We start from the raw sequence: 24138 nt of genomic DNA, 5'->3' as shown, positions 1-24138 counted from the left end.
AAAGTGAATTCAAATGGACCATTTATTTGTTTGTTTTTTGAAAGAAGTATTGAATGTTATTCATATTATCACATTTTATGCTTCTGGCACCGCCCCTTAAGCGCATTCGCTCTTTTCAATAGGTAAATATACTGTAATTTGCGTATATTTGCATAATTCATAAGATGTGCATCTCCGGCCCCGCCTCCGCCAGAGTTGTCAACAGCTCAAGATGGCTGCGCTGCCGATGGTGAGGGTCGCGCTGCTTATCGCGTTCTCGGTGTTTCTCACGCTCATCCTGGGCTTCGGCTTGCCGTCCTTCCTCAACCTCTTCGCGCGAAGCTGCGGCTTCCCGGAGGCGAGCGTCACCGAGTGCATAGTGCTCATGTACGCGCTGTTCGTGCTGTACGTGGCCATGCCTCGACTGCCCCGCGGGACAGTAAAGGTAAAGTACACCGGGCGCGCGCCTTACTCAAGTACAGCAGCGAACTTACACTTGAATGAATGCTGTTACACATCTAAGTTATAGCATGTGATATATAAGATTTATGCATGTGTGGAATAAATGGTACATTATGCAATATATGCATATCTGGATAATTATGTATCTTTGCCTCATATTGAGCAATTCTGTGCACATTTCTATTGATGCAATGCGTTTTATATATAAATATCGCATCTATATCCATATACAACACATTGCACACACACACACCCACGCACACACACATACATACATGTATATATTTAACAAATATTTGCACATATATACTGTGAATATTGAAATTATTTATATGATATATAAATGTAAATATAAAAATATTTCTTGCATATGTGTATGCATGTGTGTGTATTTATATATACAGAGTAATTAGACACAAATCACATATTATGTAAATACAAAACTTTATTTTGGATGCGATTGACTATATATATATATATATATATATATATATATATATATATATATATATATATATATATATATATATATATATATATATTGTCATTTTTATATTTTTTTCTTTTAATTTCAACCTTGAAGGGACCATTTCAAAAGTACCATTTTAGATAATGTATTTTTTTTTTTTTAAATAATGTAATTATTATATAACATGATATATATTATTGCTGTTGTTGTTATTATTATTCTTTTATTGAAATTAATTTTAGCTAATGGACCTAAATGAGGTGACTGCTGAAGTTGACCAATAATTATATGATAACCAGCATTCATTTCATATATATATATATATATATATATATATATATATATATATATATATATAATGTATATATGAAATGAATGCTGGTTATTTTATCAATTCCTTAATGATTGATTTCAGATTAGCCAATCACAGTTTGAAAACCACTGATTTAGTAACAAGTTGTCAGAATTGCAGCTCAGACGAGGCGCTCGTTTATTTCTCACTAGGCCAGTGAATTGTTGGCACACTCAGTTTCACAGTAATGCTGTGGCTTTATGAAAGTAATATTACATAATATTTCCTTTTGAAGGTTGAAGGGAAATCTGTGCTGGTTACTGGCTGTGACACCGGCTTTGGACTCGCCTTGGCCAAGCACTTCCACAGGCTCGGCTTCACTGTGTTTGCAGGATGTTTGTTTAAGGTAATGGTCCATCTGTTCCTGTAATGAGTGATTCAGATGAGCTTCTGTCTGAATCAGTTGATAAATAACAATATATGATGTAGGTATAAAGTCGAGGCCGCTTAAGATGACGAAATATATTTCACAAGATTCTTGCGAATCCTTCTTACACAGTCCCAGCACAGTTGGTTTTGTGTGAAAGCTTTTCATAATTTAAGCAGTATGACCAACTTTTGATTCCATGGTTATGTATATATTGCGATATTGTTATTTGTAGCTGGAAATTCAATCTAAATGTTTTATATATCACATAAGCATGTACTAAACTACACAATGGACAGCCTAGATTGTAGATTGTAAATGTCCTTCTGTGGCACAACATGCAAGGCCTGTAATGTCATGCCAGTTTACTCTGGATGTTTTGTTCTGTGGAATAAGGATGGAGAAGGTGCGAAGGATCTGGAGAGCATTCATTCGGAGAAGCTGAAGGTTGTGCAGCTGGACGTCTGCAGTGAGGAGCAGGTCTCTCAGGCGCTTCAGTTCGTCACTGCCAACCTGGAAGACCCGGAGAAAGGTGAGGGCTGTGTATGGATGATGAGTTCAAAGGTTATTTCAGAGGACCAGACAACAGTGATGCAAAAATAGGTGCATATCAAAGCATTGTTATGTTATTTTATTTATTTTGATTCAGCTTTTATTTTTATATTTTCAATTTTAGCAATTGTGTTATGTGCTTTGGTCATTTTCATTGTTATTTATTTATTTATTTAAATATTGCTATTTGTGCTTTGTTTTTATTTATTCCTAGGTAATAATTTTAGTGCTTCAGCTTACACCATGTAACTTTTGGTCCTCTAGTGGTTAAAAAACAAAACTGCATTTTGCAGAAGAACATTGTTTTGGTTGTGCTTCGGCTCTGTGTGACTGTGGATGAATATGATTATCCTGCTGCTCATAAAACATTCACTAGGCTTAAGAGATATAACCAGCTTAGATGGAAAGGATCTCAAACTGACTATCTGAAGATGTTACTATAGCTTCACTCATTAATAGAGACGGTACTTCCTTGAAAAAAAATTCCAGCACAGTGCTACAACAACCATAATGAAATGACCCTTCACAATAGATAATGCTTTACAGAGAACTCTATTAGAGAGCTACATAATGCAATCTATCTGTTCAATATAATATCTTACGGACCTGTTGAGTAATAAAAACAGCATAATTTCCGCGTCGCTTTTACAACATTTCAAATCTCAGATCTCACTATCTCCGAAAAGTCAAGCCAATGTTGATTCTTGTTTTATTACGAGCTCGATCTCGTTCTCTGTTTTCCAGCAGACTCCTCCGTTCGGTGTTTGTTTAAAACAGGTGATTCCCTGGAGGTTGGAGGTTTAGCTGCTTCATGTCAAGCTTTCTCACTCGTTGTGATGACTAACATATGCCACTCCCACACTTTTCTTTATTTACAGATATGATGAGACACGCACAGGCGAGTGACGTATATACGCAGCAAAAAACATTCCAACAGATCTAAAATATAATAGTCTTACCATAGTGAATCAGGGTAAGACAAAAAAATGTTGTATGGATGTATGGACTTAATTAAATTGTGTTAATTTTGAACAACAACAAAAAAGTTACATAATGTACCTTTAAACTTATTTCAGTTTATTGCCAAGGCAACATTTTAGTTTAAGTTTTTCAACTAATATTTTATTTAATTTTATTTATTTATTTTATTTTAAATATAATATTTATATTATATTTTATTTTTTATTTCAAATTTTTTCAAATTTTTAATTTTTAGTAGTTTAAAGTTTATAATAAGAACCCCGTTAGTTGCCAGCAGTGTTGGGGGTAACGCATTACAAGTACCTTGAGTTACATTATCAGATTACTTTTTTCAAGTAACTAGTAAAGTAACGCATTATTTGTTTCAATTTACAACAAAATATCTTGTTACTTTTTCAAATAAGTGATGCAAGTTACTTTTACACATTTATTGAATGAAACCTCTCCTGTCCCCATGTTGAGAGAAATAAAGTGTTGTGTGTGCTGTGTGATTATAGTTCTAGACGAAATGTGAACATGCATTTACTCATCTCACTTGCACGAATACATTCAGTATTCCTCAAATGAATAAAAACAGTGAAACTCAATCTTAGAATTTTACACAATCCTGTAATAATTTTTGTTTTTCTGAGCTGCGCCCTCTACTGTACAGGCGTAAATATGCATTTCCTTCAGCCTGAGGCTTATTCATTTCACTTTTGGTGCGAAATGTCCAGAAAATGTTTGTCAAAAATATAACTTTTTTGTTGTTATTAAAAAACAAATAAGCAAGCTCAGCCCAGGGGCCCGTTCTTCGTACGTCGCTTATTACATCCGAGATCAAATGACACATCCAGGATGATATCATCGTGCTAATCATGATCCAGCTAATTGGGTTCTTCGAACACATCTGTTGTGTATGATTAGTATCGCTGGATTGAGTTATCTGAGATAATTGCGCGTTCATGTGTTGGCTTAAAAGGGGATATGTATCGATAGTAGAAACATTGATCAGCAATGCAGTGATTGGCTGGAGTCAAGACGGCAACGTAATGACATCATAGAATGAGAAAAGACACCTGACGAAAAACTTGACGAATTTCTAGACATTTATAAGGAAACAGCCAAGCGAATAAATGACAGAAGAACGACATAAATGTTAGATAAATGAAATGTGCACTTATTTTTTTTTTTACATGATTACCCAATTATTTAGGCTATATTCACAATTTCTATTATTTGTACATTCAATTTTTTATTTCAATGTTGTAATTAGCTACTGATTTACATATTTGACAGCATTAATTAAAGTTTCTTAAGGGTCAAGATCAAGTTATCTGCATCTCCTGCGCTTCATCAAGCCACTCCCATAATATATGTCGCGGTTCAAATGCACAAATGCATGTATGGCATAGATATCTATCTGTACATCATGTGTGTAAAACTCCAATAAAAAAAATTACGTAATTATTCCCTCACGAATGAATCTCTCACAGAGTAAAACTGTCGGTGTCTATATTATGACACTACACGGCATTATAGTGTTATTTGCAAATTTTTAAATCATTATTATTGTCCCTGGTTTACATTAGGGTACTCTTGTGGGAAAGTAGCAGAGGCTGGGACAGACTTTAAACATCACCTCCGCTTAAAAAGATGCAATCTAATCCTGTTTACATGAAATAAGCCTGCTCCCGAGCAGGTTTGAGCTTACGGACCTGTTGCTATGACAGCAAGTCTAGGATGAGCTTCGAAGAACCAAACGATCCAAGATCATGCCAAATCGTCAACAATCAAATCCAGCTAACTGAGTTAGCGACGTACGAAGAACGGGACCCTGGTGAGAAAAGTAACATAAAAGTAATTAAACACAGTTACTTTTTTAGGGAGTAACACAATATTGTAATGCATTACTTTTAAAAGCAACTTTCCCCAACACTGGTTGCCAAGGCAATACTTCTCATTTTCTTTTTTATAGTATATGTAATTTATATATTTTTAGCTTAATTTCCATTCATGAAAATGATTTTTAATTGTTTTTAGTTTTAGTAAACTAAAACAACACTGTATCAGAGATGAGGTGGAAATGTGAGAATAATATCAGCATTATCTTATATGTGAGTATTGCTCAAACCTAAGTCTCTTTATTACACTAACAAAGGTGTTTATTTCTGTTCATCAGGACATCAGTAGATTCAAATAATTGATTAGTTGATGTAATGTTTTACAACTTCAGGAAGTCTTTAAAAATCAGAATGATGTTGCATGATGTGTTCATGTCTTCAGATTTATTTCAACATATTCAAGAGAAAAACAGGGTTCAGCTTCACTTCTAGATTTATGATGTCGTTGAATTATGCGCTAGTCAACTGTTTTATATAGCGTTATGCCATAATGTCATGGAAACATATGCTGTTTGTTATTTTGTGTGTGTGTGTCTATGGATCTAGTCATGCGGTTTATAGCACATGTGAACAGTGATTAACAGCCATTAATAAGAAGGATGAGGTCAGGGTGGCGGGTGGCGGGTGGCGACCCCGCCCCCTGCTGTCAATCACTGTGCCACACTACACCACACCCACCGTCTACAGCTGTACAGAGCCAAAATTACAGCATTGCACTGTAAAACACAATACTAATTTTCAAAGCACATTAATATTCACTGACGGAGTAAACTCAGAACTGAAGCCGATCTCTTTCTTTTTGATTTAAACATTTCAATATGATGAAATAGATCATATCTAAACGGAAATCTCTTCAAAATAATCACTGAAGAATCAGGCAGCAGTTGTGTGGAGTTTGATGCAGTACTTAGTTTTAGAGGTGTGTGTGTGTGTGTGTGTGTGTGTGTGTGTGTGTGTGTGTGTGTGTGTGTGTGTGTGTGTGTGTGTGTGTGTGTGTTCATTCAATAATGAACCTCATTTATGAAGAGTTTTAGTGTTAGCTGCCACATATATATGTATACTACATACATACATAAAAAAAAAAAGCATGTTGTTGAAAGTATTGTTGGGTCTTTTAAACTTGGGACCGGAGCCCCACGGGGCCACAAGGGGGAGCTAGAAGTCTGAAAAAAAAATGAGTGGAAAAAAGATGCTATAAAATATGGATTGTCAGATTTAAAATATTTTGCAAATATGCTAAAATTGGACTTATATGAGAATATTACTGTTTTATTCTGCTTTCTAAATACTGTCTAAAGCAGAAAAAACATTAGAAAATGTAAAAAAAGATGACATTTCTATAATTGTGTAAAATATGTTAATGAATTTAAATGTAAGTGTAGTCAAATTAAAAACACTATATTTGACGCATTCCACAGCTGCGCTGCTATCTCAAACGACAGACAGCAGTGCAGAGGAAATATGAAATATCATCTAGATCAGCAGTGAAGAAGATTGTCAAGATAAAATAAAAATCCAGCTTCTGTAATGAATTGGCCATATTAGTCTTTTTTTATTCCAGCAAATAGCTCATGTTGATAATGAAACCCATCGCAAAATAAAACCTGATTTCTACTTGTAATGTTTTTAAGATGATCGACAATGAAAATGTTTTTCAGATTTCCAAAAGTGAGTATGTTTGTTTTCATGAGCTTTAGACTGAATCATTTAACGTGACAGGCAAAAGCGTTTTTACACCGATGATCCAACGTTTGGAATAATTTGTTTTTTAATGTTTCTGCTCACCAAAATGGCATTTATTTGATCAAAAATACAGTAAAAACAGTAATTGTGTGAAATATACAATTTAAGATCAGTGTTTTCTATTTTTCTACATGATTCTTTGATGAATAGACAATTGAAAAGAACAGCATTTATCTGAAATAGAATCTTGTGTTACATTATAAATGTCTTTATTGTCACTTGAATCAGTTTAATGCCTCCTTGCTGAATAAAAGTTTTCTTTAATAATTTACTTACCCCAAACTCATGTTCATGTTCTCCACAAACATATGTAGCAGCACAACTGTTTTTATCATTGTTAATAATCAAATCAGCATATTAGAATGATTTCTGAAGGATCATGTGACACTGAAGACTGGAGCTTTGATCACAGGAATACATTACATTTTAAAATATATTCACATAGAAAACAGTTATTTTAAATTGTAATAATATTTCACAATATTACTGTATTTTTGATAATATAAACACAGCCTTGGTGAGCAGAAGAGACAAATTCCACACTTTCGAACTGAGTTTGCGTGTGTTTGTGATTGGATGTTGTGCAGGTCTGTGGGCTGTGGTCAACAACGCTGGCATCTCCACATTCGGTGAGGTGGAGTTCACCACCATGGACACGTACAAGCAGGTTTCAGAGGTCAACCTGTGGGGCACCATCAGAGTAACCAAAGCCTTTCTGCCTCTCATCCGCAGGGCGAAAGGTAAAATAATCCGACTCCACAAAGCATTCGGGACATTCGTTTTAATGAACTTCGGGGTACAGATAATATGTCATTTGGCTGAGTTTAAAGGGTTAGTTCACCCAAAAATGAGAATAATGTCATGTATTACTTACCCTCATGCAGTTCCACACCCGCAAGACCTTCGTTAATCTTCAGAACACAAGTTAAGATATTTTTGTTGAAATCCGATGGCTCAGTGAGGCCTCCATAGCCAGCAATGACATTTCGTCTCTCAAGATCCATAAAGGTAGTAAAAACATATTTAAATCAGTTCATGTGAGTTCAGTGGTTCAATATTAATATTATAAAGCAACAAGAATATTTTTGGTGTGCCAAAAAAACAAAATAACGACTTATTTAGTGATGGCCGATTTCAAAACACTGCTTCATGAAGCTTCGGAGCATCAGTGTGTCGAATCATGAATCACGTGACTTTGGCGCTCCGAACTGCTGATTCGATACACTGATTCATTCTGCTCTGAAGCTTCCTGAAGCAGTGTTTTGAAATCAGCCATCACTAAATAAGTCAGTGAACTAACCCTTTAACTCAAAAGTTCAGTTTTCAGATGAATGTTAATGTTTTTGCTTCTGTTAGTCTTTCCCTGAATTAAAGAAATGTTTGGATCCGAATGGATCAATGATTAAAGCAAATGGACTTTAGAGCGTGTGGCCTGACAAACACTTGTGTGATTTTTGCAATCCAGCATTTTCAGTAAATGTTAATTATTTTTTAGTTTTTTGACTTTTAGTATGAATATGTTAGCCTTACTGTTATCTATAAGCTAGTGTGCTACAAAACAATGACAAAATTCACATTTAGAAGATATAAACGTTCAAAACTTACACTTCTGCCAATATGGATCAATTATTTTGATGACATCATGCTGCTCTTCAGCTTCTCATCAGATCTTCTGTCCAATCAAATGCTTTCTAGAAGGCAACCTGTGAAGCTCTGGTGAACTCCATGCCCAAGAGGGTTAAAGGGTTAATTCACCCAAAAATGAAAATAATGTCATTTATTACTCACTCTCATGCTGTTCCACACCCGTAAGACCTTTGTTAATCTTCAGAACACAAATTATGATATTATTGTTGAAATCCAATGGCTCAGTGAGGGTATTCATAGCCAGCAATGACATTTCCTCTCTCAAGATCCATAAATGTACTAAAAACATATTTAAATCGGTTCATGTGAGCACAGTGGTTCAATATTAATATTATAAAGCGACGAGAATATTTTTGGTGCACCAAAAAACTAAATAACGACTTATTTAGTGATGGCCGATTTCAAAACACTGCTTCATGAAGCATCGGAGCACAAATGAATCAGCGTACTGAATCATGATTCAGATCACGTGTCAAACTGCCATACTGCTGAAATCACATGACTTTGGCGCTCCAAACTGCTGATTCGACACGCTGATTCATTTGTGCTCCGAAGCTTCCTGAAGCAGTGTTTTGAAATCAGCCATCACTAAAGTCGTTGTTTCGTTTTTTTTGACGCACCAAAAATATTCTCGTCGCTTTATAATATTAAAATATGTTTTTAGTACATTAATGGATCTTGAGAGAGGAAGTGTCATTGCTCCCTATGAAGGCCTCACAGAGCCATCGGATTTCAACTAAAATATCTTAATTTGTCTTACAGGTGTGGAACGGCATGAGGGTAAGTAATTAATGACAGTATTTTCATTTTTTGGGTGAACTAACCCTTTAAGGCAGCGCTGGAAAATAATGGTGGCCACACAAAATTTGGACATTTTCACTTAGGGGTGTACTCACTTTTGTGTCCAGCGGTTTAGACATTATTGGCTGTGTGTTGAGTTATTTTGAGGGGACAGCAAATTTACACTGTTATACAAGCTGTACTCTCACTGTGAGATACTGTTTCAGAATGGTTTCTGAAGGATCATGTGACACCGAATACTGGAGTAATGATGCTGAAAATTCAGCTTTGATCACAGGAATAAATTACATTTTACCATTACATTAAAAAATAAAACAGTAATTTGAAATTGTAATTGTGTGTAGTCCTCTGCACCATACCTCACTTTTTTTTTTGTCTTTTGGTTACAGGTCGTGTTGTGAACATCGCTAGCATGTACGGCAGAATGGGAAACACTCTCCGATCCCCTTACTGTGTTTCCAAATACGGAGTGGAGGCTTTTTCTGACTGTCTCAGGTATGAAATGAAGGCTTGGGGCGTCAAAGTTTCCGTCATTGAGCCTGGAAACTTTATCGTGGCCACGGGCATCCTAACACGTGACATAGTCACGACCACAGCAGAGAAGCTCTGGAAAGAGGCGCCCCCTGGTGTCCAAGAGGACTATGGGAAAGCTCACTTTGAGCAGTACATGGCTCTTATGCGCTCCTACTGCAACAGCGGCCAGCGAGAAATCGAGCCGGTTTTAGACGACATCACGGATGCCATCACGTCCAAACGGCCGTACACGCGGTACAACCCTATGGAACCGCACTGGTGGATTCGCATGCAAATAATGACCCACCTTCCTGCCGCCATCTCAGACAGACTCTACTTCTAATGAGATGCCAACTTCCTACCATCCAATAAATATCGTCACAGGGTTCAATCAATTGTTAATATATGCCTTATTGAATGCAGTCAAAAAAATCACACAAATCTTAAAGTGCCCCTATTATGCTATTCAGATATGACCTTTCATGTAGTGATCTAATATAGCTTTTCTGAATGTAAAAGATCTGTTTCAAAGATCTAAGTGCAGATAAATTATTGTCTCCCAAAAGAAAGAAGCAATTCTGAACTGCCTGAAACTATTTGTCAGATTTACCAATCACAACAGACTGGCACTGTATATGAAATCGAATAATTATCTACTATATAGTAGGCAAAAAAAGTATGCAAACAGAGTAGAATGTCTAAATTCATAGTATTCAAAAAAAAAGTAGGTGAAAAGTGCCCGGATGACTTACTACTTCTGGCGAGATTCTGAAATGCACATATGATGGACGCTTTATTATCCCATGAGGCAACGGGAGAGGATTTGTGAATGGTGTTGAAGGGACGTAACTGACACTGGTAGGTCATGTGACAGTAACAACATGGTGGATGTAGTAATACCGGATTTCATTCATACTACCCACATTCGCACTATATAGATCATACTTTTTTAATGGTCATGAAGTAAATTTAAATTCAAATGTAGCACCTACTCAGGCAGTACACGATTTCAGGCGCAGCTTGGGTCATCTGACCAATCAGAGCTAGGGTTGCAAAATTCCGTGAATTTTCAAGACTGGAAACTTTCCATGGGAATTAATGTGAATATACTGTATGGGAATTAACGTGAATAAAACAGGGAATTTGGAAAATTGCAGGTTAGCCTTTAACAGGGAATTGAAATGTAGTTGGAAAAAAAACATCTTTCAGCATAATCTTGGCTAAAACATCCAGATTTAATGCAATTTTAGTAGAATTTTTACCCTGCACATTCACACAGCACACTACTTACTGCAGGGATATTGAGGTCACGCTCCCTGCATGCACTGTGCATTCCTCCATAACATAAACATTTGATCAAAAATACAGAAAAAAACATGATATTGTGAAATACTATTACAATTTTAAATAATGGTTTTCTATTTTAATATATTTTAAAATATAATTTATTTCTGTGATGTAAAGCTGAATTTACTCCAGTCTTCAGTGTCACATGATCCTTCAGAAATCATTCTAATATGATGATTTGATATTTAATTATCAATGTTGGAAACAGTTGTGCTGCTTAATATTTTTTTTATAACCTGTGATACTTTTTTTCAGGATTTATTGATTAATAAAAAGTTTAAAAGAACAGCATTTATTTAAAATATAAATCTTTTGTAACAATATACACTATAATTCAAAATTTTGGGGTCAGTATTATTATTATTTTCTTCTTTTTTGGAAATAAATTAATACTTTTATTCAGTAAGGATGTGTAAAATTGATGAAAAGTGATATTAAAAAACTTGTATTGTTACAAACGATTTCTATTTTGAATAAAGGCAGTTCTTTTTAAACTTTTTTATGAATCAATAAATCCTTAGAAAAGTATCACAGGTTGCAAAAAATATTAACTGTTTCTAACATTGATAACTAAGTATCAAATCAGCATATTAGAACGATTTCTGAAGGATCTGAAATAAATAACACTAATATAAATAATGAAGTAAATAATAATGTTATTTTAAGTTATGACAAAAAGTTTATATATGTTTGCATATGATACATTTTATATAAAATTTATATAGAAATTTATTTAAATTTCACAAAATTTCCAATGAATTCCCATAAATTCTCATAAATTCCTGTTAAGTTTTCAAATTGGAATATTTCCAAAATTCCCCAGGTTAAGTTCCCGTGGAAAGTTTCCACCCCTTTGTAACCCTAATCAGAGCAGAGTAGACCAATCTCAACAGACTGGGTCATCTGACCCTGACCAATCAGGACAGAGGAAGCTCTCAAAAAGGAGGGATTTAGAGAGACCGGATCCTTTATCGAACTGTTTCAGACACTGTAAGAAAAGAGCTGATGCTGCAGTTTGTATTTATGAGAAAATGAACGCTTTTTTATTCGACCTTGAATGCATGTAAACCTGTTGTCGGAGACTCCAAAACACAATTAGGAACCTTTAAAATAGCATAATAGGGGCAGTTTAAAGGAATATTCTGGATAAAATACAACTAAGTCTATATATAACCATGTATGGCCTACTACAGGAAATATCACAGGAGTCAACATTATTTTGCCCCAAATATTCCTTTGGGTTTAAATGTATGCACTTTGATTCACTTTATCATATTTTGGAAATTTGAATACTTTACAGTATTTTGATTCGGCCCTGCAGACATTTCCATAGAGCGATCATGAATAACCAGAGGCCTAAAGCCAGAAGCAGTGGAAAGCGTCCCGGCTGACTGGTGATGTGGCAGAAGTCTTTTCAATGAAGGATGAAACCAGAGATGAACAAAAGAGAGACCTGTGGTTCTGTCCCTGCTTTCTCTGGAGAAACAGAAAGAGTGAGGGTTTGAAAGGGTTACAGGGTCGACACACATTCCCTTATCAGCATTCCCGTTGCTTCCAAGAATCTGGATCATTCGATTATGAGATATGAGATCTCATAATCTCATCCGCATCTACGAATAAATGTGCTGAAACATTTCAAATGTTAAAATGAATCATGTGAACATATGCAGCATCCCAAATTGCATACTTCTGCTATGCAATAAAATGACGTCCTTTGCTGTTAAAGGTATGTAGTAAGACTGGCTGTGTTTAAAATAGCACAATTCTTACTGTTGCTGCATATACAATCTTGGGGTCAGTAAGATTTTATAGTGTTCATACTGCACTGTAGTAGGCTAGTGTTCAATTTTGAACACAGCCAGAATGCTAGAAACAACCACATCATTAAAACTGAGCGTGTAAACATTGGCATCTAGCTAAATTTTTTATTTAATTGTATTATTACTTTAAATTAAGGATGCTAAAATTAATGACTGCTGTGGCAGTTTCAGCCTTGGATTACTCGCTTCTTTTAATTGATTGAAACGTATTTGAGAATCATCACTAACCTCTACTCGTCTAGTGCAAGTGGATACCTCAAAAAATCCACCAGATATAGTATGCCATTTAAAAACACTACAATTTGGGATTAACTAATCCTGAGTTTACAGATATAGGGTGGATAGCATGTGAACTGGTGTGACATACTGACATGTTTGTAATATCTCATGTTGGCCACCGGAGGGAGCAGTTGAGCTGGCATCTGTTAACCTTTTTTTCAAAAGGTGTGTTTCACACGAACAGTATTAACATCAAATAGTGTAATGAGGAATGTTTCTGCTCGTTTATCATCGCCTAATGAGGAACAACAGTGTTCGCATGGCTTTCAGGCTTGATTTCCTGTGAATGTGAAAGCAAGTCTCTGTGAGTTTCAGTACATTCCTTAAGACTAGTTATGATACTTCCACTACATTTTTCATATTTAATATAACTGATGTTGCAATTAAACATAACCGTACAGTACGGTCATCTGCATCTAATATTTTAGGGATTTTCACAGGTTTCGGTTGCAAAATCATGGAGAGTACATTTTTGTATTTAGGGAACTATGTAGACGCAAGTCATTTCAGTCGTAATGGTCACACGGTGTCCCTACTGGTCCTTTCTCTTCCTATAGCTGACATGTTTCACATTGTTTCAGTATGAATATTGCCTATTTCTTGTCTTAATTGTCTCATGCACAGCATGTGTGAAGTCATTATGATTCCCAGCAGGACTTCATCAAATGCCAGCAATATAATTTCCACTGCAGCGGAACACAAAATCATGCAGGTTAACATTTCATATGACATTTACTCGTATTATTAAGCTTTTGTATGTACTTTTTAACCACTTGAGTTCTGTGACACCACTTTTTTTTTTGCTCTGGATGACATAAAAGAGATGTCAATATTGATTCATGTAGTTTATTTCTTCCTTTGTACAGATCAATAAACTCCTATTACATAAGAGGAAGAGTTTTCTTCATGGAGACAGTGAGCATACATCTACATTTCATTTTCACAGCACCTCCAGGTCCATCTGCGGAAACGGTTCACTCTGAAGTCCAAATCCGATTTTTGTGCATATTCGATTGGAATCCAATCATATTTAGCAAGTGTGAATGGAAGAAAAAAAAAAAAAAAACACACACACCATGAAATGTGAGCTACATCAAAGACTATAGATACAGAAAAACGGTTCAATCATATTACTTGTGAATGGGAAAAACTGCAACTCGCAATATGGCGGAATACGTCCCGCCTTCTAAGTAATAAAATTGCTAACTGAAAGTCATTGCAGCCGCCCTTAGAAGCTTCGGTTCCCATAGAAACCTGAAGGTGATGATACACGGGGCAACTTTTTGAGCAACGTTGCTTGGGCACTTTCCCACTGAGAATGAACAACAAATGTATATCTGGATACGTTAGATCGGTCGTGGGCAATTTTTTGAGATCCTCCAATCAGAATGTTAGCAGCCGATCACATGACCGGTTCGGAGATTTCAGAAAAAAATTCAAACAAGATGGCGGCATCTCAGCGGCAGTGGAGCGGAGAAAAGGAGTGTGAACCTTTATCTTTTTACGCTAGTAAGTTGTCATGCGTCAACCCAAAACAGGGAATTTACCTCATATATTGCTTAAAATACCAACAACTGTCCGAAATTAATGTGTGTATGCTGTAATGAAGCTATTGAATGATTTCAGTTAAATACTAAAAAGACGGAAATTTTTTAAAGTCTCTAGTAGCGTAGGCTGTAGGGCGGTTGACATTTGAATAGTTTTTGATGCGATCGACGCGGGTTTGAATCCGCCTTTTGCCGAACTCGCTCTTCTCCCTTTTCCTGTCACAAATCAATTCGGAAAGGCATTTATTTTTAATAAAAATGAAGAAAATATTTGAAAAGTTGAAATAAAGTGCCTAACAAGTATTTATAATAAAGTATTTATTGAGTTAGCAATAGATTTGCTCCTCTCTGATTAGTTGCTGCCAACTGTCTGTTGCCCTTTGTCTCATCAGGTTGCCCGTTGACGGCAACATTGCCCAGCAACATTGCTCAAAAAGTTGCCCCGTGTATCATCACCTTGAGACTCGCGCTTAGGACTGCACATGCACTTTGGCTCATCTAGGCTGAAAAAATAAGCACTTTTTAAATGCTTTTTGAGCATAAGAAACAGCATTTATAGGACAGTTCATATCAGATTTTGTTGCTGATTTCAAATGTTATTTAATTGTGAGTTCGCCAAGCAGTTTGAGATTTCAGGATTCCCCCATTCAAATAGATAGGGCTTGGTCTTTGATGCCCGAAACAGCTGCCAGGCGGCATTGCAAATATGACCGCCGAGTGAACAGACTTTCCTTGAAAGGGTCTTTAGCTACATTCATATGTGGTTTGAAATTCTGCATTTCTGGAAATCCGTTTCAGTCTGACTGCTCCGATCGGATTTTTTATGGTTTATGTCAATTTCTCACGCTGCGTAAAACGTAAACGTCAGACATTTTATGAAATATGCTAAAAGTCACTGCAGAAACAAGGTTGTTGTTGCAATGTGCAGGTTGAGGAAAAAATTACATTATAATGGAGACATGTTGAATTTTAAGACTGGCGGAGACGACACCATACCAGCCTCCTACGTTTCTGACGCTGCCTCATAAGACGTAGTAGTCCAGCATGATATCTACACATTGTCATGTTGTAAATAAGGCAATTGCAAACCCCTCCATGTTGCGCAACGTCGGTGCCGTAGTGGATAGACTAGGGCACCACAGAACACACAAATCAGATCTGAACAGTTGCGATTCAAAACGTAGAGAGATCAGATTCAAATCGGATACACAAATAATCGGATGTGGACTGACAGTGTGAACATAGCCGTAGTCTAGGCATTGTCCATGCTTTGTTACAATGCATCTTGCATGACATTTAATTTACATGTGATGCAGACCCTACACAAAGTTCTCAGTCTATACGGCGCTGTTCAACATCAGTGAACATCACCATGTTCCCAAAAGAAAGGACAAGAAAGTTATTTGGTCACAACCTAAAGAAAAAAATAAGGGTCTACATGATTGATAACCACTGTTTTTATTCTTAGTTACCTCATAAGCTGATAGGTAGCAGTCTTAATCACAGTCTCATATCCAGCACAGACATTAATAGGTAACCATGTTTGCTAGGTCTACTCACCTTAGTCAAGTTTGATGCCATATTTATGCTAATTTGAAGCAACTTAAAACAAAGCTGTGAAGCAACAATGTAGCTTTGTTCAGCAAGTTTTATGATTACAATGGTATACAATGGTATAATTAGGGGTTATCCAATACTTCATGCAGAATTTACCTCCAACCCCAATTAAACACACCTGAAGCATCTTATCAAAGTCTTCAGGTTTAATAGAAACTTCCAGGCAGGTGTGTTGGAACTCTGCAGGAAAGTGGACCCTTCAGGAGCAAGATTGGACACCCCTGGTATAACCCACTGAAATTAAATATGGCTTTTACTCTGACTAAGGTCCATATGGTAAGGTCACTTCAGTCAGGAGACGAATCATGATAAGTTCCCCAATGGGAACATTTGTATGACCAGGACATGGTCCGTGAACATCAGTCACTTATCAGGGACGCATTGCGCACATGCAAAACGATACTCAAATAACAATGTGCGCATCATAGAATAGCGGAAATAGAGGAACACCAAACCTTTGGTTCCAACAACTGAGATGAAGGCACGTTTTTAAGCACAAACTATGTGATAAGACTACACATCTGAGAAATCCCTCATTCAAAACAAGTTGGGATAAAATTAGGGTTCTTCTGATAAGGTTATCCAACAAGGTCTGGTTGCTTGGCATCCTCAAAAACCATCAATAAAGCTACTAAACTAAATTAGATAACGTTTGGTACTATTGAGTCAACACTGAAGCAAAACCAGTTGAGAACCACTGTCCTAAACAACTTAAGTCACAGGGAGTGTCATATTGACAGAAATCTGACATTTCCACTTAATCCAAGACTAAATCGCTCGACCAAACTCTGCATGTCTCAGCGATTTTTCCACACACTCCCCAAAAATCCCCATTCCTCAACTCTGGCCTCAGTCCGGCTCCAAACAGCTGGAGAAGTAATCATGGTCACAGTGATGGTCTCCTGGAGGAGAGCCCAGATCATCACCCTCCTCATGAGTCTTCCATCAACCTCCATGTTTTTCCAATTTGAAACAGAGACGTGTCCAGGGAAGTGTCTTTTTCATTGCCTGGTCCACCAAACATACTTATCTACTAAGTTTTACATATAAACATCTGATCCTCAATGGAACATCTCTCACCGTTTATCATAACCTGATGAAAACTACAAGGAAGCAGCACTGTAGATCTTGATCGCCATGCGAAGTAGATCCTTCCTTGAAACATGAGCTTACAATGCAGCCTTCACGCTGACACGCTTTCATTCATCCTCTACACTACAATACCAGCTCATTTGACAAAGTGAGCAGCCAAATGAGTGCCAAACAAAGCAAAGAAAAGGCAAACACCTGATTAAGTTTCAAACCAACAGGCAAACACCACCACCATTGCTATCAAAAACCTCACAAAATCACACCCCTAATGTCAAAAGGACTGCAGCCTTGATCACGAAAGACAGCTTTATTGGTAAAACACTGAATGATAAAAAGAACTATTGTGTGTACCAATGTGGTTTAATCTTTCATCTTCGGTCATAGCATTGCAATTCAGGCTCCAAAGAAGTTCTGCAACTCTTGCACAATCTCCCACGTTCATTCAAATAAATCAAGCACAGCTAAGCTCTTTGAAAAAGAGACGACAGATCATACGTATGGCATTGCATTGATTCTGACAGTTCCAAGATGTGTGGATAACAAATTTAGGACTCTATTGTCAAAGCTAGCTGACAAACCTCAATAATTTGCACCTCGTTTGTCAAGGAAGTAGAACTTCTGTAACTTTATCCCTCAAAAATATAGACATCACCCTAAATGAGACGACAAGCTTGATTTAGGTTTGGAAACATACAGATGCAAGACTTCCTGTTTTGATTGAAGTTCAAGTTTAATCTGATTGTGCCTAAATCTGAATATTCTTGCAAATTCTTGTCAAGATTTGGTAAGTCACTTTTATTGTTTGAGCATTTTGCAGAAAATTGATTCCTAATAAATATAGCAGATTAAGTCAATTTCAATAGTTCTGTGTCATTCAGGCAATGCAGGCAATAACAGATAGTATGTGAGACCCTTGAAACAATGTTGAGCAAAGTTCTTCTGCGGTCAGGACTTCAACAGCAGACACTTGAAAGGACAGTTAAAAAAAATTGGCAGGGAAGTTCAAGAACAAATGAACAATACATTTTCGAAATTAATGAAAAGTATATATTAACAAAAGAAGACCTAGTTTTTAATTCTAATACATGTTGACTTCAAAATACATTGCATCACCTATGGTCTAAACATACTGTATTTTGATACATTGATTGTGTCCCTCAATGAAATGAGCAAGTTTCCGAGCAAATGAATGGGAGCGTCTTTGTCCATCTCTCCCTGTACCTCCCTTTCATGGAATGCTTGATATTCCCAGTCTGTCTGGAAGTGTAGTCCTTGTTAACTGGATATTCTTTTTACTGGGATCAGGAGGCAGCCAGAGCCTTGACCAGGTAGAGTTTGTCACCCTGTTCGCTGGTAAAGATGGGCGCCTTTTTGTAGTGTTCCACCAACTCCTCCATTGTGTTAAACTTGCGCTGTCCGATGCAGTACAGGCTGTCTTTCAGCTGGACTTTGAAATGCTTGTTTTTGGACTGAGCTTTCAGTGATATTGAAAAGTCATTGGGCTAGAAAAACAAAATATAAAAGACAAAGGGAAAAATTGTTAATTCAGACCAGCTGCTGAAAGCAGTAATCTCAGTAATTAATTCTGTTCCAAAACACAATGAACTGCTTAGACAGCTGGTTTGATCTAAGGTAGCATCCTCACCGACAAGCTCATAAGAAACAACTACAACAAGAACTCTACATGCTGCACAAATAGCACTCATCACTCAAGCAACACAAGGAAGAATTGACTCACAATTGATTCCAACAGATTTTGCAGTTCATCATGTTGCTAAGCTAACACAATACTCAAAGCATAATAATACAAATGCTGTCTAGGAAGACGTTTTGGAACAGAGCTAGTGTATGTGCTTTGGAAAATTAAAAAAGAAACTATGACATTTATTTTGTAATGCTTAACTGTCCACTTCAAAAATAACATTTCAAAATCATCACATTGAACTTTGACTTAAGGCTGATTTATACTTCTGCGTTGAGTGTACACCGTAGCTACGGCGTAGGCCGTTTGTCCCACGCGTAGCCTACAACGTAGCCTGACGTGTACCTCTTCAGAAATGTAACAACACGTCAATTCTACGCGGACCGCAAGCGCTGTGATTGGTCTGCTAGAACCCCTCCCTCCGGCCAAAAAACTGGCGCGGAGCACTCTGAGTAGTGTGAGTGCTTTCAACTTCCATAGGAATGAAAAATGTTTCAGGGGACACATACAGTCATACTCGTTTTTTTATTTTTTACCTATTTGCCGCTTCTCTGCCGATCTATTTGTAAGTTTCTCTGACCACGTACATGACAAGCTGCTTCTTCTTCGGCTTTTGTTTTGATACTCAACATGACCATAGACACTGCCTACTAGTGGTCTGCATGCACATCAACGTGGACAACGACGCAGAAGTATAAATGAAAACAGACGCATAGCCTACGGCGCAGAGGCTCCGGCGTAGGTCCGACACAGAAGTATAAATCAGCCTTTAGTATGGAGAAGGTGTTTTCCTCAAAAGAGGACTGAACTATGGTAGTTAAGCACATTCATTATAAGGCCTGTTCACACCAAGAATGATAACTATAAAGATAACGATAAAGATATTGTTCTAAAAATCATTCTAAATATAAAAGGATAGCACTGTCCACACCACAGCTATAACGATACCGTTGGGATCACTTTAGAACGATTTTTTTTTTCCAGCTGTTGGAAATAAATAAAACAATGACAACCAATCAGAATCCATTCTAATTTAAGGGCTTGCGCAATTAAAATGGAAGACGACATTGCGGAGAAGTTCATCACAGAGGTCCAGAAAAAAGCCACCGCTGTTTGACAAGTTAAACCCTCTTTTCAAGGATACTTGAAGAAAATGGATATATGGAAAATAATCGGTCATACCCTCTGAATAAATATTACGAAGTATTAGTGATGAGATCATTATTTCAAGCTAGCAAACAGTGTAACATAAAATTACCTCAGGTATTCAGCGCTAGTTTTGACAACATTGTGTGTTGGCGGGCGTCTTACTTCCTTTGAAGGTTCAGTGAAAAAGACTAGGCATTGTTTTTTTATTCCACTATATTGACTTTGTCAGCTAAATTCACTGTTAGATTAGATCGATTACACTAGCTATTCACTCAAAACATAGCATTCTGAGGACATCTGCTGGTTAAAGCATGCAAATGCAACAAGAACAGCAAAAACATATTGTACTTGGAAACCGCAGCATGTGAGCTTAGAATAAACAGACCGTTATCATTCGTTGGTGTGGACGCAAATATAGTTATAGTTATCGTTATAGTTATCGTTATAGGTGTGAACGGGCCTATAGAGGAAAATTTCAGTCTACTTACAGAGGACTCACTGTCCCGGATAAGAAAGTCTCCCTCTGTGCCCCTCTGGTTGAGTGCCACCTCTGCCTGATGACGTGTCACCTTCCCGTAGTACCACTGCTTGCCAGCGAAGCGTCCGCTGGATGAAGGCTCGATGTAGTCACAGTCAGGTGTTGGCGGCCCCGCCATGCTGGCCGAGTTGTGTGACTCCTGCAGAACATTCACGTAGTTTTTCGGCACAAGTCCCATCTGCCCATCGGCTTTGCGACACTTCCACCACTCTGGGTCGTTTTCTGGCTTCTCCACAACATCCATAACCTCCCCCTTCTCAAAGTTCAGCTCTTCGTCATTGCCCGAACTGAACGGGTAGAGTGCCTGTACTGTGTGCAGCACTTGGTTGCCGTTCGCACTATGAACAACAGCAGCCAACTTCTCCGACAAGCCAGCAAAGTCGTTGCTCGCCGATCCATCTGCATCCTCCGTCACGTAGTTGGATGGGAACCATCCCGAACGGCCATTGTAGCTCCCCCTCCACCATCCATCACTACACTTCTCCATGACGATGACCCTTGTGCCCTTAACCAACGACAACTCATCTTCCCGCTCGGCCGCGTAGCTGAATTTGACAAGCGCAGGAAGGTTTAGGTCGTACAGACGTTCGCCGTTGTCTGGGTAGAAGTCAGAGTCTGCGTTGGAGGCTGTTTCACGCATGCCTGTTTTCCTTTTCACCTTACCAATCCCTGCATACATACAGAAAAGAAGTACCATTAAGGGTTTTCCAAAATATACAACCAGTGTCTCTTCTTTGCATTCAACTAATTGCACTTGGGTGTTCACACTGACAGCACTTTTCAACAACAATGCCTCAGGAAATTGGCAATGCGATTGAGTTGAGTTCAACTTCGTGGAAACGAATGCAATGCAGCAACTCCCAGTGGGATTGCAATGAATCATCAATTCCATTTAATTTACTAACAAATCAAAACCTTTTTCACTGAGCTTGTTGCTGCATTCGAGGACTGCCTTCTCCATGAAGAACACCTGAGGATGCTGCTTTATAAAGTGGTAAAAACAAGGTACAAGGCAGCATAATTTTAACTGATTACCTTTGTGAAAAGATTTTGTTTCAGAAGCGCAACTCTGATACCTTCAAATGCAAACTAGGGCCCTGTTAACACCTGGTATTAAGATGCGTTTTGGTCGATTGCAAGTGGACGACGCTATATGCAGGTGTAAATGGATTCTAAAATGTTGTGAGCTTGTCCACTTTCGACCACTTCCAGAGGTACTTGAAAACACATTTGACCAGATTGCTTTCATGTGGTCGAATATGTTGGGACAGACACAAAAGACCACCTACTCTCCACCTACTGATCTAAACATTGCATAACACGGTGTAAACATTAAGGCTGGGACAATACATCGATTCTCGATTTGCAATACAATGATTCTGATATTTTGCATTAGGCTGATTCATGTAAGTGGTTAAATATACTTCCACCTTGGCTCAGAATGCTGTTATGATGCAAGATTAATATAAACAGCCTTGTAATTGGCTTCAACCTTTTCGAACTTTTTGAATGATTATATTAGGTTTAAGTGGTGTGTGTAAAGGAACTGGAAGCAAGCAGGGTACGGGGCATGAAGTGCCATCTGCTGTTAAAAACTAAGCTCAGAATCGTTTGAAAGAAAATCGTGATACATCGGAAAATATCAGAATCACTCCAGATTCTTCGTATTGCGAATCGAGAATCAATGTATTGAAAAATGCACTCACTGTGTTCGGTGTGGTCTTGTGGCTATCAGAGCAGAAATGAAAGCTGATGCTCTCTGTGTGTTTTTCCGTGCATTCATATGTAAATTGTGCAAGTTTTTTTTTTTAAATTGAAAGATCAGAAAAAAACATACATTTACCCACCCATAGACCCTCACCTCGAAGAAATCAGGACATAAGTGGTTGAAAGTGGACAAAAGAGATGATTAAAACACAAGGTGTAAACAGGTATGTGTCTGCCTCATCTACTTGTGATCTGATCGACCTAAAACGCATCTTAATACCAGGTGTAAACAGGGCCTGGGTTTCAAACTGGGTTTTGGATCAGGTCTTTTGTATCCTGACTGAGCAAAAACTCATGCATTAGCTTTATGACACTGACTGCACAGCTGTCCACTTTAAAATAACACATTTAACAAAAGGTATTTTCAATGGAAAATCTTGATAAGAAATGAAAAATGTGTTGAGACAGTCTCTTCAGGGGGTAATTTCATCACCCCACACCCTGTACTTATTCCATTCTTGTTGAAATTATCTGTGAAACCAAAGAGCATTGTATTTTGATACAGGCACCAACAGGCAGGGCATGAGTGAAAGGAGAACTTGTCCAAACACATGTTACAGTGCAGTGAGGCTTGTGTTTTCACACTGACAGGGGTACACAGAAGCTATCATCTCCCGCCTGCTTGAGCAATGTGTCCTCTCTTAGTAAACACGGGCGCTGGTCCAGTTTCGAAACCACCCAATCACAACCAACTAATCATGTTTTCACCACTCACAAATCATATGACAAGCCATGTATTTTTGCCTTCCTCCTTGATTATTGAAATGATTCAATTATGTCCATGTGAACAGGCATGTAAGAGCAACAGAACAGTTCTGCAAACAAAAAAGGGGTTGCTTTAAGACAATGCAAAAAAACATGATACTAAGGTGCCAAGATTATTCTCATTTGCCACCTGGTTCTCTCATTCGTAAGACACAGCTGTGTGGTTCAGCTCTATTATTCAGAGAAAAGTACAATTAACTGCAAAGAGACACTGGAATGAACACCACACCCATCGTCCTCCTCCATGGGGAGGGAATGAGTGAGGGAGTGTTGGGTTAGGTTCATGGATACTGTCGAGGATTCCGGCTTGTCCGACCACATTAGGTCAAGCCAAGTGGGTCGGTCTGCAGGATTAATGGAGAATATCTGACCATGAGGCCTTTCGACCATGTTGGCGGGCTTGGCAAAGGTTTGTGAATAGTGTTACCATACAGGAATGTCCACTTGGCAGTTAAGTTTGTACCGGCCCAATCCAAAGGCCCAAGGACAGATAAACACGCTTGCTCTTTACATACCTTACAAAAATGTGCTGCAACAACAGCAACAAAATGATGGTATTAGATGGTAATACCATGGTACTGTATGCAATACAAAGTACATCGTACTTCAAAGAATACCATGGTATTACAATAGTATACATGCTGGAAACAGCTCAACTAGCCTAAGGTTGGTTGCTGGTCTGAGATGGTTTGCTCAAAGCACCACACACCACTCTGAAACCATCAGACCAGACCATTCTTACCAAAGCACCTTAGGCTGGTTTATG

At 37.7% G+C, this 24138-nt stretch overlaps 2 protein-coding genes and 1 long non-coding RNA gene across 12 annotated transcripts in view; 1 reads left to right on the top strand and 2 right to left on the bottom strand.

Annotated features, from left to right (window-relative positions):
- The first annotated feature begins 205 nt into the window (after nt 1-205).
- bdh1 (3-hydroxybutyrate dehydrogenase, type 1) lies at nt 206-11600 on the top strand. Its single transcript, XM_067378172.1, has 5 exons — nt 206-424; nt 1498-1608; nt 2026-2161; nt 7376-7528; nt 9626-11600. Exons 1-5 carry the CDS (start codon nt 212-214, stop codon nt 10090-10092), a joined length of 1080 nt encoding a protein of 359 aa, XP_067234273.1. The 5' UTR covers nt 206-211; the 3' UTR covers nt 10093-11600.
- Nucleotides 2022-8559, bottom strand: LOC137014059 (uncharacterized). The gene is made up of 3 exons (XR_010893792.1): nt 7663-8559; nt 4860-4978; nt 2022-2142 (listed from the first exon to the last, which is right to left on the bottom strand). It is a non-coding gene; the product is annotated as an uncharacterized lncRNA (long non-coding RNA).
- Nucleotides 11601-15963: 4363 nt separating the features above from the next.
- nck1b (NCK adaptor protein 1b) overlaps nt 15964-24138 on the bottom strand; it is a 68051-nt gene continuing 59876 nt past the window's right edge. For 7 of the 10 annotated variants that reach the window (XM_067378161.1, XM_067378165.1, XM_067378166.1 and 4 more), the window contains exons 4-5: nt 20791-21509; nt 15964-18953 (exon numbers count right to left, since the gene is read on the bottom strand). In XM_067378161.1, coding sequence (XP_067234262.1) covers nt 18753-18953; nt 20791-21509 — 920 coding nt within the window. In that variant the 3' untranslated portion in view covers nt 15964-18752. The remainder of the gene's footprint in view (nt 18954-20790; nt 21510-24138) is intronic. The other 3 variants (XM_067378171.1, XM_067378170.1, XM_067378169.1) reach the window with 3 other exon arrangements.

The sequence above is a fragment of the Chanodichthys erythropterus genome, chromosome 23 (assembly GCF_024489055.1).
Source record: "Chanodichthys erythropterus isolate Z2021 chromosome 23, ASM2448905v1, whole genome shotgun sequence".
Lineage (NCBI taxonomy): Eukaryota > Metazoa > Chordata > Actinopteri > Cypriniformes > Xenocyprididae > Chanodichthys > Chanodichthys erythropterus.
This window is presented reverse-complemented; position numbering and strand designations above follow the sequence as displayed.

Excerpts from the sequence above, each read along its gene's own strand:
- bdh1 (XM_067378172.1), top strand. The coding sequence starts at position 212 with ATGGCTGCGCTGCCGATGGTGAGGGTCGCGCTGCTTATCGCGTTCTCG. Across the intron at positions 425-1,497 it reads TGCCCCGCGGGACAGTAAAG|GTTGAAGGGAAATCTGTGCT; the intron begins GTAAAGTACACC and ends TTCCTTTTGAAG. Across the intron at positions 2,162-7,375 it reads CCTGGAAGACCCGGAGAAAG|GTCTGTGGGCTGTGGTCAAC; the intron begins GTGAGGGCTGTG and ends GATGTTGTGCAG.